The sequence below is a fragment of the Nannospalax galili genome, unplaced genomic scaffold (genome assembly GCF_000622305.1).
Source record: "Nannospalax galili isolate Female #2095 unplaced genomic scaffold, S.galili_v1.0 scaffold422, whole genome shotgun sequence".
NCBI classification, from domain to species: domain Eukaryota; kingdom Metazoa; phylum Chordata; class Mammalia; order Rodentia; family Spalacidae; genus Nannospalax; species Nannospalax galili.
In genome coordinates, this window is record NW_008347806.1 from 52,927 (window position 1) to 68,786 (window position 15,860).

The 15,860-nt window shown below is 43.8% G+C and overlaps 1 protein-coding gene across 3 annotated transcripts in view; it reads left to right on the forward strand.

Moving 5' to 3' along the window:
- Map3k21 (mitogen-activated protein kinase kinase kinase 21) overlaps nt 1-13,574 on the forward strand; it is a 47,076-nt gene extending 33,502 nt beyond the window's left edge. Inside the window, exons 7-11 of one of the 3 annotated variants that reach the window (XM_029568930.1) lie at nt 5,405-5,527; nt 7,137-7,278; nt 8,012-8,109; nt 10,172-10,942; nt 12,864-13,574. In XM_029568930.1, coding sequence (XP_029424790.1) covers nt 5,405-5,527; nt 7,137-7,278; nt 8,012-8,109; nt 10,172-10,942; nt 12,864-13,237 — 1,508 coding nt within the window. In that variant the 3' untranslated portion in view covers nt 13,238-13,574. Of the gene's footprint in view, nt 1-5,404; nt 5,528-7,136; nt 7,279-8,011; nt 8,110-10,171; nt 10,993-12,863 lie in introns of all 3 variants that reach the window. The other 2 variants (XM_029568931.1, XM_029568932.1) reach the window with 2 other exon arrangements.
- Nucleotides 13,575-15,860: the final 2,286 nt, after the last annotated feature.

Below are 15,860 nucleotides of genomic sequence, written 5' to 3' on the forward strand. Positions count from 1 at the left end.
CTTACACACACACACACACACACACACACACACACACACATCATGGTATTCTGTATAGATTATAGCATTTTCCTAAAATGTATATGAATGCTATGGACATTTGATCGTTTGATTAGAAATAGCAATAACAAGAGCTGGAGAGTTGGTAGTGAGGACCTAAGGTTGCTCCCTAGAACCCATTTCCAAAAACACCAGGCATGATGATATGTGCTTGTGGTTCTATCCCTGGGGAGGCAAAAACAGTGGGTTCCTGAAGGTCACCAGCCAGCCTAGCCTGCTTGTCAAGTTCTAAGCCAGTGAGAGACCCTGTCTCTAAAAGCATGGTTGGCCTCACCTAAAGATAGAAAGGGAAGAAGAGCTGGGAGAACAAGTGAATTCATTCTGGAAGATCTTTTATCCTGGATGAAATCACATTCATCCTAAGTGCAGCCATTGCTCAGTTTATTTAAAGCAAAAAGAATATAATTGACTATTTTTGCCAGATTTTTAAAAAATTCCTGGATTCTAGCATTTGACATTTCTTTTTCTGAAAGTAAGGAAGACATTTTAGTTATGTGTTTTTATTTTTGCTTTGTAGCACTTGATAAAATATTTCAGTTAAAATTGGTCCAGAGATTATGGCTATGGATTATGAAGGAAACCAGCTCGAGTTTAGTATGCAGTAACCTCTCCTGACCACAAGGTGGCAGGGTATGCTGTAATTCCTGCACCAGACTGGCACCTTTTCATTCGCATCCTTCATATGTATTCTTGTGTGTATGAACATTTACCCACATGCATGTGCACACTCCTGTGCAAGTTCCAGCAGGACAGACCTTACTACAGAAGAAATAGCAATCATTTATGCCTTGTTTTCCATAGAATTAGCTGCGCCTGGCATTATCACCTGAGAGAAAGTACTTTGAGCTGTGGAATCCAGTGCTTTTTAAGTGACCCCTGAGATTCAGGAAGAGTCACTGAGGGGTGTGGCTTTCCCTTTGGAGAGTTTCCGGGACAAATTTCTTGAACTTCTTTTTCAGTATGCTTCCCTGAGTGAGAACTAAATTTCAGATTCTTCTTGGTGAACATGTTTAATATTTTTAGCATTTTTCAGAATTTTAGGAGAAAGTATGTAACAGAAGTTTTGATGCTGTGAACTTGAAATCCCTTTGTGTTGTGCTTCTTTCAAAGTTAAATTGTGTTTTGAGGATATATGAAAGCAAAGTTGATGGCTAATCTTGGCTGTCAGTTTGACACACCTGGAAGAGGGAACTTCAAGGGAAGAATAACCTCCAACAGACTGGCCTGTGGGCACGTCTGTGGAGCATTGATTGCTAACTGATGTGGTAAGGCCCAGCCAACTGTGGGCAATACTAGTCTTAGGCAGGTGGGCCTGAGCTACATAGTAGAGGTAGCTGAGCAAGCCGGGGTAGGCAAACCAGTAAGAGGGTTCCTCCACAGTCTTCTGATTCAGTTTCTGCCTTGGCTTCTCTCAGTGATGACCTGTTACCTGGAAGTATAAGTTGAAACAAATCCTTTCCTCCCCAAGTTGTCTTTGGTCATGGTGCTTATCACAGCAACAGAAAGCAAACTAGGACACTGAGCAAAGAGGTTTCAAGCCTCAGTGATTGGAGTATCTCTGAAGCAGTGTGTTCTAAGTTCTTCTATATCAGAGGGACCCAAAGCCTTTGAAGACTGGCTGCCTACATGTCTGAAGATAAGAGGGAGAGCAGGTCCCTACCTTCGCAGGACTTGCAAGATAGCCCTGTGGTGGGAAAGAGCGACTGTTCCCGTGAGACTCGCACTTTGTGAATGATGCATGACCTTCCCCAAAATACTTCATCTTGGCCTTCCAAGCATAGAAGCATAGACGTCTCTACAAGTGGGTCAGCTTAGAACACTGATTCCCATCAGTTCACAGAATGTCTGTTGATGAACCTTTGCTATCATTATTATTATTATTATTACTTATTACTATTTTTAAAAATATTTTATTATTTTTATTTCGTGTGTATGAGTGTATTGCCTACATGCATATAAATAAGTGCACCCATGTCATGCAGTACCCACAGAGGTCAGGAGAGGGTGTTGGATCCCCTGGAACTGGAGTTGTGGATGGTTGTTAGCTACCATGTGGATGTTGGGACTTGAACTTGGATCCTCTGCAAGAGCATCCAGTGCTCTTAACCATCGAGCCATCCCTCCAGCCCCACTTATTACTATTTTTTGAGACAGGGTCTTTCTCTATGGCTCAAGCTGACCTGGAATTCATTATGTAGCCCAGGTTGGCCTCAAACATGCAGCAATCCTTTGGCTATGTAGCAAGGTTGGGCCACTGCAGTCAAGACATTATGATTCACAGAGCTTAAATGGGGGCTGCATCACTGGTGTGGAGGTGGCAGGCAAGGGGTGGCTGGAGCAAAAGGAGACTGGGGTGATGAGACAGGCTCAGTCTCAGGCAGACAGGAGCTTCTATGGCTTGAGGTCAATTTGAAATGTAACCAGGAATCTTGAGGATTTCAGATGGGGCACCTGCCATGGGCAGTCTGCATTTTCAAAGGTGTTTCTAGCATCTGCAAGGTGGCCTCAGGGGCCACAGACAGATATGGGAAAAGGATTGTAGCGGTACAGGTGGGAAGTGATGGCGACACCAAGCACAGGCTAAACATAGACTCACCAGTGTTCAGGAGCATGTGGTATGTTCTGAGACTCTGCTAAGTACTTTGGAGTAGTCTGTGTTTACATTCTCACAGCAGACCTGGGGACTGGGAATAATGTTCCCATGTTTGTAAATGAATATTGTGAGACTTAGAGAAGTGGTTTCCTCAAATTCATGTGACTAGAAAATGGTAGAAAAGATATTCACATTCAACTTGGCTAAGTCTAAAACCCAGGATACCAGTGTCTCTTCCATAAGAGGAACACACAGATTACAGTTACAGAATGCATTCTGATTCATGTTCTAGTCTTGTTTCTGTTGCTGTGATTAAAAACCCTGACAAAAGCAACTGTAAAGGTGAAAAGATTTATTTGGCTCACAATTCCAGGTTACAGTACATCACTGTGGGGAAGGCACGGTGGTAGGAACTCGAAACAGCTAGTCACATCCAGTCAGGAGCAGAGAGAGAAAGAATGCACATGTGCTTGTGTTCAGCTTACTTTCTCCTCTCTTATACAATGCCCCACCCATGAAATGATGCCAGCCACCTTCAGAGTTGATCTTCCCATCTCATGAATGCAACTAAGAAAATTCCTTATGGATATGCTTATAGACCACCTGACTAGGAAATCTCTCACTTGAGATGTCCTTCTCAGCAGTCACCACAGTATGTAAGGGGTGGGAGCAGTTTCCAGATTTCCAGCATGAAAAACCATAGAGACATCCTGTCTTCCAAATTTCATTTTGTTTTTAGTGAGGTGGGAAGACCTAGGCAGGTTAAAGTCAGAGGGGAACTCAAGCTAAGTTGGGCTTTTATTTATATTTTTAATTACGCATGTGTGTCTCTCTGTGGGTTTGTGCATATGTGTGGATGCCCACAGAGACCAGAGATGGTGGATTCCCCTGGAGCTGGAGTTACAGGTGGTTATGAGTCACCCAACATGGGTGCTCAGAACCAAACTAGGGTCTTCAGCAAGAACAGTATGCATTCTTAACCACTGAACCATCTCTCCAACTCTTATTTATTTATTGAATTCTTTAAGTTAGCATACAAAGTAATATATTTCATTGTATTATTAGCCCACCAAATTCTGGCTCCTCTTCCTCTAAAATACCAGGGTTTCATTAAAGTGTTTGGAAAATATAATTTCCAAAAAGGCAAATTATAATTCTCTTGCATATGTGAAATGAACACATCTCAAAGATCTTAATGTTTTTTGATGAAGAACTATATAAAACTGGTTCAGGTGGGAATTTGAGAAGCCAAGTCTTACAGGAAATATAGTAAGGGATCATCTGGACTGAGTTACATGAAACTTGCTTAACACCCAATGTGGCAGTAAGTCATAACTCTAGGGATTATTGGCATCACCACCAAACAGGATCTACGAATGAGCCTTTGCCCTTACTGTACGAGTTATAAAAATAGCCTAAGTAGAAAGACAGTCCATGGACATTCAGTCCACTGAAGGAAACTCAACTGCTCCTTTTACCTGTATTCAAATTTCTGATATTTCTGAGGATTTAGTCTCTCCACAGAGCTTGTGACTCCAGCAGTATCCCTTCCTGCCTCACTGTCCCTGGCTCATCTCCACCATGTTCTAGTTAGGTGCCAATGGTTCCCAGGCATGAAGTACACAGGCCACAAAGTGTGTGTGTCGGAGGGCGGGGCATCCATGTGGAGGTCAGAGGACAACTTCAGGCGTTGTTCCTTGAGCACCATTCACCATGTTTTCTTGACATAGGCTCTCTCACTGGCCTGGAGACTGGGCTGACCAGCCAGTGAGCCTCAGGGATCTTCTTGTCTCTGCCTCCCCAGCACTGGGATTATAGGTACACACCACCACAACTGGCTTTTTTATGTGGGTTGTGGGGATCAACTCAGGTTCTCATGCATACACAGAAAGTACTTTATTGACAGAGTTTTTCCCTAGTTCACAATTTTTTTGTCTTTTTGAGACAGGGTCTCCCTGTACCCCCAGCTGGCCTAGAATTTACTATGTAAACTGGACTGGACTTCAAATCACAGAGATCTGCCTGCCTCTGCCCCCAGAGTGCTGGGATTAAAGGCATGCACCACCATGCCTGGCACAATATTTTTTAAAGATTTTGAAAATTATATATTGCGTGTATGTGTATATGTGCGTTACCTGTGGAAGCCAGAAAGAGGATGTCAGATTCTCTGGAGCTGGAGGTATAGGGGGTTCGGAGTCAACTGGCGTGGTACTGAGAACTGAACGTGGGTCCTCTAAAAGCAGTAGCTGCTCTTAACCACTAAGCCATAATATTTTTAGCATGCATTTTCTGTCTTATCACAATGGCTTTGAGAAATAGTATTTTCCATTTAACTGGTGATAGGAGAGGCTCAGAGCAGTTCCTTACTGACTGAAAGGCTTGTGAGTGACAGACCTAGGAGTCCTTTAAATCTAGGGCCTCTTACTTCATTGTTATGTTTAACTCCCTCCAGTTAAGCACAGATAACCCTTCTTGGGAGTTCTACAGAGCTTCTGGAGTCTTTCCTCTTCTCTGCACTCACATGCCTCCTTGTGACTAATAGAATACAACTGAGTCCTCGTCTGTTGACTTGATCATTTAATTGGAGAGAGACACAGAGCCATGCTGAGAACAGGCTCTGAAATTAGCCCCATGAGACTGAAATAGTCACTGTCTGGTAACCCTGCATTTTATGACTATGTAAAAGCTACAGTCATGAAAAGAACATAAATCCCTGAAAAGTCTGTTCTCCCTTTTTCCCATGTTCCACAGATTTCCAGCATAAGATCACAGTGCAGGCCTCCCCAAGCCTGGACAAGCGCCGGAGCCCAGACAGCAGGCTGTGCAGCCCACCTGGCAGCCCTGCAATGCTACCCCGTCTCCGAGCTATTCAGTGTGAGCTTCCCTAACACCTCATAGTGGGCTCTCTTCATTTCTTTTATTCCGTTGCCTTGGATTCAAACAGAGAAGATGTGCTTTACAGGGAGTCTGAGTGGGAGACTGTGAGCAGGTGCAGCAAAGATTGGAAATAAAAGTTGGTCTTGGGCCTGGGTGGCACAGGCCTAAAATCCCAGCACTTGGGAGGTAAAGACAGGGGAATCAAGGCCAGCCTAGCAAGTTCAAGACTAGACTGAACTACCAGGCTGGACTACATCAGACCCTGCCTCAAAGAAATGGGAAAACAAAAAAGTTGGTCTTGGGCTCATAGGAGAGTTTTCTCACACTCGTGGCCACAAATGAGTCATTGTCTATGCAATGGGGACCTGGAGCCAGGAACATCTCAGACACCATCACATCAGACAGCAACCCCTTCTACTGCAGTGACAGGGTGTAGTTCAATGGTATAACACTTGCCTAGATGCACAAGGCCTCGGGTTTAACCCCAGCAAAGAAACAAAGGATTTGAACATTCTTCTAGCACTTTAAAAACAAGATAAAGAAGTTGTTTTCCTGTTTGCATACTCCTCTTTCTGAAAGACAAATACTTAAATGAACATCTGACTTCCATCTTCATCACTTTCCCTCTAGATGTACACATACATAGTCACATGGTTTTAAAATTTATTTTACATTTTATATATATGTATATGTATGTATATATATATGGAGAGAGAGAGAGAGAGAGAGAGATGGTTTAGAGATCAGAGGACACTTGCAGGCATCTATTCTCTCCTTCTACCATGTAAGTAAGTGCTGGGGATCAAACTCAGGTCATCAGGTTTGATGGCAAGTGCTGAGCTACCTCGCCAGCCCTAGTCACATAGTTTTTTTCCCTTTTGTTTTGAGATAGGGTCTCACTATGTACCCCTAGCTGGCCTGAAACTCACTGTGTAGACCAGCCTGACCTCAAACTCACATAAATCCACTTGCCTCTGTCTCCCAAGTGCTGGGATTAAAGGTGTGCACCACCACGCCTGACTCTAGTCACATCATTTTGAAGGGGAACGTATGGTGTATTTATGGTTTTTAATTTTATTTTGTTTTTGGTCCTTTTGAGATAGGGTCTCCCTGTAGCCACAGCTGGCCTAGAACTCACTAGGTAGACCAGGCTGGCCTCAGTCACGCAGAGATCCACCTTCCTCTGCTTCTTGAGTGCTGGGTGGAATTAAAGGCATGTCACCATGCCTGGCTTGTAGTATTGTTTTTTTAAGAAAAGCTGTGTGTGCGTGCGTGTGTGCGTGCGTGCGTTTGGGCATGCTTGTGCCCCAGTGTGTGGAAGTTAGACAACCTCAGGTATTGCTCCTCACCTTCTTTATCGTTTAGGACAGGGACGTTTTTCCTCTCCTGGGCAACCAGTTCCTTTGCTCATGAACTTCCAAGGGCTCTCCTATCTGTATACTTCCCATACTTTTTTTATAAGTAAAAAAAAGCAGTTTTCCTAAATGGGTAAAATGAGTCATTCATCACTGTTCTTCTGTCTCAAGCCTCACAAAGTCTTAGGCTGGACTGGACTCTGGTAGCTTTTTAGAAAACTCAGTATGTAACAATGGTTTTCTCTGTTTAGTGACTTCAGATGAAAGCAATAAAACTTGGGGAAGAAATGTGATCTTTCGACAAGAAGACTTTGAAGATGTGAAAAGCAATTTCAAGAAAAAAGGTTGTACGTGGGGACCAAACTCCATTCAAGTGAAAGAAAGAGTTGCCAGGCAAGAGCGGTGGGTGTAGGGGGTGGTGTCTGCCTCTCACTGTGCTGGTGACAGCATTAGGCACGTAGCCGTGCACCACAGCTGACTGGTGGGAAGCGGATTAATGCAGAGACATCCTAAGTTAATTTCCTAGGGCTAGTTTATTGTACTGACTTTATGAAATGATTTAGTTCAGGAAAGAATTTGACATCTTTAGATCTCATTCTAAGATTTTATTTGTACCATTAGTTCTTCAAAACTCAAAAGCACAAACATATGATCCATTTAAAAATACTGGTATTAGGCTGAGGAGATGGCTGGGTGGATAAAGTGCCTTTTGCAAACATGAGGATTGGAGTTGGGAACCCCAGCACCCACAGAAAAGCTGGGCAGTTGCGGAGGCTGCCTGTAATCCCAGCACCTCAAGAAGCAGAGATGTGATTCCCTAGGGCAAGCTGACTAGCTGCGTTAGCCAGAATAGATGAGCTCTAGTTCAGTGAGCTACCTTGCCTCAATATAATAAAAATGAGGCACAGTACAGGAAGACACCTCATCCTCTCTGGCTTCCACATGCATGTGCTCACAGGTACAGATGCACTCACATGCATGTACAAACACACATGCCTACATTCAGGCAACCATGCATATATACACATACAACACAGACATACATACCAAAAAAATATTACTAATCTGTATATACTGGCTTTGTGTGCAGTTCTGTTATATGAATACATACATGTTTCTCTCGTAGGGTCAGGCCTCTCTCAGATGGGAACAGCCCTTGGTCATCTGTATTAATGAAAAGTCAGAAGACCACACCTTTGACTTCATTGTTTGTGGACCAGACAGGTAACTTTCAGGAAGCAGAAAGTTCTAGTGTGTTCTTAGCTCCTGAGGGCTCTGCATCATCTCACATGACTTTTAAAGTTCCACAAGGGACAGAAGCAAGTTCTAACTTTACTTAAGCCCAAGGATTATTTTACATCCAGTCTAAGTAATTAGAGGGGATGTAATTTATGGCTCCAGATCTTTACCAGATAAATTTGTGTCCTGCTTAATTATATAGAACTAAAAAACTTGAGTATAGGAGTTGGCAGTATGAAAATGCAAGCTCCCTGAAAAGTTCTGCAGGATTAAAGATGGGCTGTAGCTATATTTTGAGTTATTAGCACGAGTTGAGGTGAAATTACTAAAATACTTCAAGGAAGGTTATTAGCAAAAGGAATTGGTCTTCATGCCTTCACAGTTAAGGCAACCTTTGTATACTGTGATAAAATTGAAGGTGTTTTAACAAAACACAATGCAAGTGTCTTGAGCATATTTTGGGTGCTGGTATGGTTGTCTTGTTCCCTTCCTCCTGGAGGGACCCCATTACTGAGCAGGAAACACTGCACAGTGGGGAGGGAGTCAGTGGAGGAAAAGGGGCTGCTAGAACAGAGATGCCCATGGGAACATAGATTTGCGTGGAGAGAAACCAGTGTCCCATTCACTATCTAGATGAGGGGGACTGTACAGGTGAAAGCAGCAGTTATCTAAATGACAGCAGCTGCCTGGAGAACAACTATTGTCCAGATAAGAGACTGCTGTTCACACGAGGGTGACTATGGTCTAGATGAGAGCCACTGCTGTCCAGATGAAAGTGGCTGTTGTCTAGATAATAGTGACTGTTGTTCACATGAAGGTGACTATCTAGATGAGAGCAACTGTTGTTCACATGAGGGTGACTGTTGTCTAGATGAGTGACTATTGCCTAGATAAGAGTGACTGCTGTTCACATGAGGGTGACTGTTGTCTAGATAGGGGTGACTGTTGTCTAGATGAGAGTGACTGCTGTTCACATGAGGGTGACTGTTGTCTAGACAGGGGTGACTGTTGTCTAGATGAGAGTGACTGTTGTTTAGATGAGGGTGACTGTTGTCCAGATAAGAGACTGCTGTTCACATGAGGGTGACTGTCATTTGGATGAGAGTACTGCTGTCCAGATAAAAGCGGTTGTTTTCTAGATAATAGTGACTGTTGTCCAAATGAGTGACTATTGTCCAGATGAGAGTGACTGTTGTCCACATGAGAGCAACCGTCGTCTAATTGAGAGGAGCTGTTCGGATAAGAGTGGCTATCTGGGTGAGAGCAGCTGTCTGGATGAGCGTGCATAGGTGTCAGATGAGCCCATGCTGGAAACTGCAGCAGTTCTATTGTGGATTACTTTGGAACCCAGCCTAAGGAGGTTTCTTGGCCTAGTGGATACAGGGTAAGAACTTCGCCTTCCTCCTTAGCTAGTGCACTTGGTAACCTCCATGGCTCTCCAGCCTCTTAGGAGAATCACCCTCTATTGCACTGGGACAGGTCTGTCACAACACAACTTGCTGATTCCACCTCAAAACTTTTGATTTCATGTTTGGTGGGCCAGAGATTTGCATCATTATTTACGTTCCACTGGTTGCCCCTAGTTTGGATGATACACCTGAGAACCTTTGAGCTGCTATGTAGCAGTCTTGCATACAAGGTGAACTGTGGACAGAGGTCTATGCACTTAGAGGAAGCAAAGGAATGTGCACAGTTTGTGCAACACACTTCATGTGTGTGCATATGTGTGTGTGTGTGTTTGAGTATTTGTATCCTGATGCTTTTATTCACACTGGTTTCTATTATCACTGCTGAATAGGCGCTCTTTCCTGAAGAATAGGAAGCCGCAGGTGACTTCCATGCAGGCTCACCTGTGGATACTTGAATCCTAGGGCTCTGGAGATTTCCTCAGATTGTTCCCAGACAAGGAATTTGCCTATCTGAAAGGAGTCCATGTGTTTTGATTTAGAATGGTTATTCATGGGAATCAAGTATGTTTTGCACACAGTTTAAATGATGATATTTACTATATAATGGGACTTCAATGTTTCCATTTATGCCTTTATAGGGTCTTGTGAGGAGCCAAAACTTGTCCCCGATGGATTGGAACATAGAAAACCAAAGCAAATGAGGTTCCCTGGCCAGGCCTTTGTTGGTCTACCTCTTTGCAAAGACAGTCAGAAAGAGAACCTAGTAGAGACTGATGTCCAAGAAGAGGCACCCTCTCCAGGCTCCCCTCGGGGGACCCCAGCAAATAGCTTGACTGCACCCATGCTGAGGAAGAAAACAGAGTCAGCACTGTATGACTGTGCGATGCTGTTGGCTTCGGTGACTTTGGGCCTAGACTTCAGGGAGCTACATGGATCCCAGGCCCCTGAAGAACTATCACCCAAAGAGGAAAAGGAGGAAGAAGACGCCCTCCAGTGGTCCTCCAGGTCCCGAGAAAGTACCAGTCCATCCCTGAGGCAGCCAGCTGTAGGCAGAACACCCAGTGGTTTGCCTTCTCTCCCAATGCCAAGTACCGCAAGCCTTTTCTTGAAGCCTTCTCTTTCCACGGGGTGTTCAGTACAGATAGATAAAGACAAACCACACACAGAAAACACTCAGATCTCTTGTGACCCCACAACACTCACTCCAGAGTACTGTTCTGCAGACCTAGAAAGCAGCTGCCAGCCTATCCCTGTGCAAAGACTTGAGACTGAACATGGTGTGTTAAGGAGCCCATCCCCTGCCCTCCTGGGACAGTCAGATGAGACTCTCCCTGTCTGTGCCAACTCAGGAGAGAGAGCATCGCATCAGAGGTGGATGATGTCAGACCAAACTCCTTTCAAGTCTCTAAGTAGGTGGCAACAGCTGTGTAAAGGCAATGGTGGAGTTGTAGAGGACAGGGTGGGTGTAGTATGGCCATGCAATTTTACCTTTCCCTAATTGTTTCATTTAATAACTTTGATTTGATTTTAATATTGCTGTAATTTATATTCTGGGAAGAGGATTCTTTATATTTCAATAACTTTGGTATATAATGCCATTTAAGGAGAAATGTGGAGAATGACCAGGTCCACCCTGGCTCCAGAGAAGATGAATCATATGCCCAAACCCCAGCAAATAAACAGTGGGAGCTGACCCTAGTCCTGAACCCTAACCATCTAACACTAACCCTAAACCACTAACCCTAGCCATCTAACACTAACCCTAAACCGCTAACCCTAAACCCTAACTTTAACCCTAAACCATAATCACCAAACACTAAACCATAACCCTAAACCCTAAACAATAATACTAAACATGAAACCTTAATCCTAACTCTCTAACCCTAACTGACCCTCTAACCCTAACCAAAAACTAACTCCAGGCTTCCCTCCAGATACTGTCTCAGGGTCATAGGTTACATGCTGTGTTTGTGTTAGGACAAATTAACATCATCTTGGTGTGTTTGGGCTGTGTAATTAAGCCACAGCCTGAGGGTCCAGAAGGACAGTCTTTATTTCTTCAGGGTTTTGGAGTGGACATCCAAGGTAAATAAAAGGCTGGACAAGGCTGGTTCCTCCTGAGACCTTGCCTCTGGGCTTGTAGACACCATCTCCCTGTGTCTTGACATAGTGGTTCCTCTGGGTATGTCTGTGTCTGAATCTCTTATAAGGGAACTCTGATCATACTGGGCTAGGGTCCACCCATATGACTTTGTTTTAGTTTAACTACCTATAAAGACCCCCATCTCCAGTACTGGGGAGATGATCTAATGAGTAAAGTGCTTGCGGAACAAATGTTAGGACCTGAGTTTCATCCCCAGAACCCATGTTTAAAAGCTGAGCACAATGGTACACACTTGTAATCACAGGTCTGAGGAGACAGGCAGGAGGACACCTGGGGCTTGGTGGCTAGCCAGTCTAGCAGAGTGAATGAGTACCAAGCCAGTGAGAGAATCCTTCTCTAAAAATAAGGTGGACAACACCTAAGGTTGACCTCTGGCCTGCATGCATGTGCACTCGCACGCACGCACGCACGCACACATGTACATACACAAGGGTCAGTGTACTTCACAGTTAATTGTATGGAAGCTTGGGTCAGGTTTGCAGTGTGTGACCTTGGGCACTTCCCTTAAATGGTTTAAATTTTTTTTTATTTAGTTTATGGGCATGAGTGCGCCTGTGCATGTCCATAGAGGCCAGAAGAGGGCATTGGATCCCCTGGAACTGGAATTATGGACAGTTGTTAGTCACCATGTGGTTGCTGGGCACTAAACCCAGGTCCTCTGCAAGAGCAGCAAGTGCTCTTAACTTCTGAATCATCTCTCCAGCCCCATCATTTAAATATTTTATGCCTTATTTTTTTGTGCATAAAATAATGTGCTTATGTCATCCCTACTATTGCTAGAATTAGGTGAAAAATCAAATGGCACAGATTCTGCTATGCGTTGACTGTTATTTCTTTTCTATATGAAGATAATTACAGCAACTTCATATACCTTTATGAGTATTCACTGAATGCCTATGAAGAATCTGTTTCAGCTGGTACGGTGGCTCGTGCTGTTATCCCAGGTGCTTGAAATGGCTGAGAGACTTTCACAGGGTGAAATGCCCCTTCTAGTGTTGTGGCACTTTTCACTAAGGAAATCATAGCCCTAGTGATTGTGAAAGGATTGTGTAATTATGTTGTTGAACTTGGTCACCTTGTGGAACTGTGGTTATCATTTTTCTCAACACTCCCTTCACAAGTCTGTTTTCACTACATACCCTCTGCTTGGCTTTCTTTACCCACAGGTGCCCTTAGAGCCTCCAGGCCACCACACTCTGCCTCACCTGGTCCTCAAAGTGACCTGGCAAGCCAGGACTCTCCTCAGCAAGCCCAAGGTGTCTGGACTGAGCATCACGCATGCGCTGTCTCCCCACAAAGCCCACAAGCCGTCTCACTGAGGACAGCATCCCTGCCTGCCTGGGCACGTGACATGGACCATGCAACACCAGCCTCTGCCAGTTTCCTTGGCACTCAGGAGAGAAGCAGATACCAGGGACTTTCCTTCCTGGACATTGACGTGGAAGGTCAGAGCAACGACTGCACCGTGCCCCTGTGTAGAGTGAAGAGCGTGGCATGCCAACCAGCCATCTATGCCCTGGAAAAAGATTTTCTGACCTAAGCTTTTACCCTTCCAGCATTAATGTTGGTGGATAGTGAAAACATTGTATGTGCCTTTGTGCAGTGTCTAGGTGCTGTGTTGCAAAGCTGTGACCACATGACTCAGCTGGTGGTGGAAGCTAGCTCCAAAGAGTATTTGTGACTGCTAGTGGCTGTTGGCATCAAGTGGCACTGGATTTGAATTACACAGTATCTTGAAATGCCCAGAACTATGCAAAAACAGGAACTATGCACCATGCCAGCTTCGACGGGTGACCAAGGGGGTTCCACACATCCTCCTTGCTTATGCCTTGTTCACAGCATACAATGAAGTTGCAGTGAACCCATCCCTTCTTTCATCCTTTTTTTTTCTTTTTCTTTCTTTTGTCCTTTTTTTGTGCAACAAAAAGTCATGAAGTAACTATTCATTTCTTGGCAACAATAATGTGATATTAGTAAGTAAAGATTTTTTTTTCCAGAAAGGTCTGATTGGAGTAGATTTAGAGTCCTCTTTAAACTACCCAAGGTCAGAACTGGAGAGATTGCTCAGTGGTTAAGAGCACTGGCTATTCTTGAAGAAGACGAGGGTTCATATCCCAGTACCCACATGGCAGCTGACAACCATCCATGACTCCAGTTCCAGAGAAACCAATGCCATCTCCTGTCCTCCATAGGCACTGTATGACACTGATGCACTTACATACATGCAGGCATAGCACTCATATACATAAAATAAAATTAAGCTACCCAAGGCCAGCTGTTGCCTTATAGTGCATAAATATGTCCAGTTGCCCCCTCAAACATGCATTGATGTTCTGTTCTTTGCCAAGGATATTTTGCTGAATGTAACTTACAAAAGTTTCTTGGGGAACTGGAGAGCTGGCTCAGTGGTTAACAGTTGTGTACTATGCACAGGTCAAGGGGCTCACAACTGCCTCTAACTCCAGCTTCAGCGCCCTCTTCTGGCTTCCATGGGCAACGTCACAGGTGCACCCAAACACACAGAGACAAAAATAAAAATTAAACCAATCCTTTAAAAAGGTTTCATTATATGTAACTATATTAAGTTACTTTTGTGTCACGGTGACCAAAATAACTGAGAACCAAAGAGGAATTATTTATTTTGGCTCATGGTTTCAAAGGGATAAGCTCATCATGATGGGAAGGGGGTGGCAGAACAGCTCACATCATGGTGGACAGGAAGTAGAGTAGTACAGGAAGGGACTAGGGCGAAATACAGCCTATGGCCAATCACCTGCTTCCTCTAAGTCGGCTCTTCCTTCCAGGGTTCCTACAACCTCCCCCAAATAGCACCACCACAGGAGGGACCAAACATGAGCCTGTGTGACATTTCATATTCAAACTTTAACAGTAATTGGTAAACATCGTAAGAGACTAGTCACTGATATTTAGGCAGCATCACCTGTGTGCCCCTCCTAAAGCTGCTTTGTAGATTTTCCCTGCAGAAACACCTCTTCATAAGAAGACATCAGAGGAAACCATGCTCTGATAGAGACTTTGAGAATTAAGTTACATATGCACAGCTGTGTTCACACAGACCCATTTGCTTTAAACATTCATATTCCATAATTTTGTTTTTCTCTGAGCATGCAATTGTTCCAATCCACCTAAAACACTGCCAACTCAGGAAATGGCAGGACTGCTGGGATTTAAGCTCTGTGTCACTTCATGTTTCATTTACTTGTGAGTAAATACAGGTACCTGTCCAGGTGAGTGGCATAGCAGAAATGGAGTGGCACAGGTGACTTTCAGAAGTGCCTTTATAAAATGTCTTTGGATAGCAGGTGGGATTTGAAGTGAGGGTTTATTATGGATCATTTTTATAATTACACAAGTAGAGCATTCTGGGGACAAGAGTGGCTCTAGGTGCTTGGTGTATTCATGTCTGCTGTGATTCTCCTTTGTCACTAGAACATAGTTATTTGCAAGACAGACAAATATTTAATGTTTGCCATACAATAAATAGCTAACTTACAACCCTTAATATTTTATTTAAAGCTATATCTTGGTAAAGGTAACAAAATACCCAATATCTAGAGTGTCATAAATTAAATCAGGTGTGAAGACATTGAATTGACCTATGGGTATGTGTCAGCAAGTGACCTGTTGGCCTGAGGATAGCATTAGTGTGGCAGGTTTGCCTTCAGGAGGTTTCAGGTACTTGGAGTGCAATTTCAGGTTCTCACCACATCCTGATATATTGTTTTCCATTGTCTGATTCCACTTCACTTTTGAGTTGTTATTAAATTATGTAACAAGCAGTTGGTTTTGCTCAACTCTGTGAAGAATTTAGAAATGAAGCTGTGTTAAAATGATAACTGTAATGTAGAGTCAGAGGCGTGACTATAGGACATTACTTTAGCTGTAAGCCTTGTATATTTGTGATTTCTTCTTCTTACTATACACTTAGCAGAAGCTGGATGATTATTTTCTGTAGGCCTCAGCTGTCATTGGTGGTTTCTGTTGACAACTTGACACAATAGGGGAGAGGGAACCTCAATTGGGGAATTTCCTCTATCAGACTGGTCTGTGGGCATGTCTGAGAGGCATTTTCTTCATTATTGACTGATGTGGGTTGACCCAGTCCAGCATGGGTGGTACCTGATCAATTAAGCTGGTTCTTG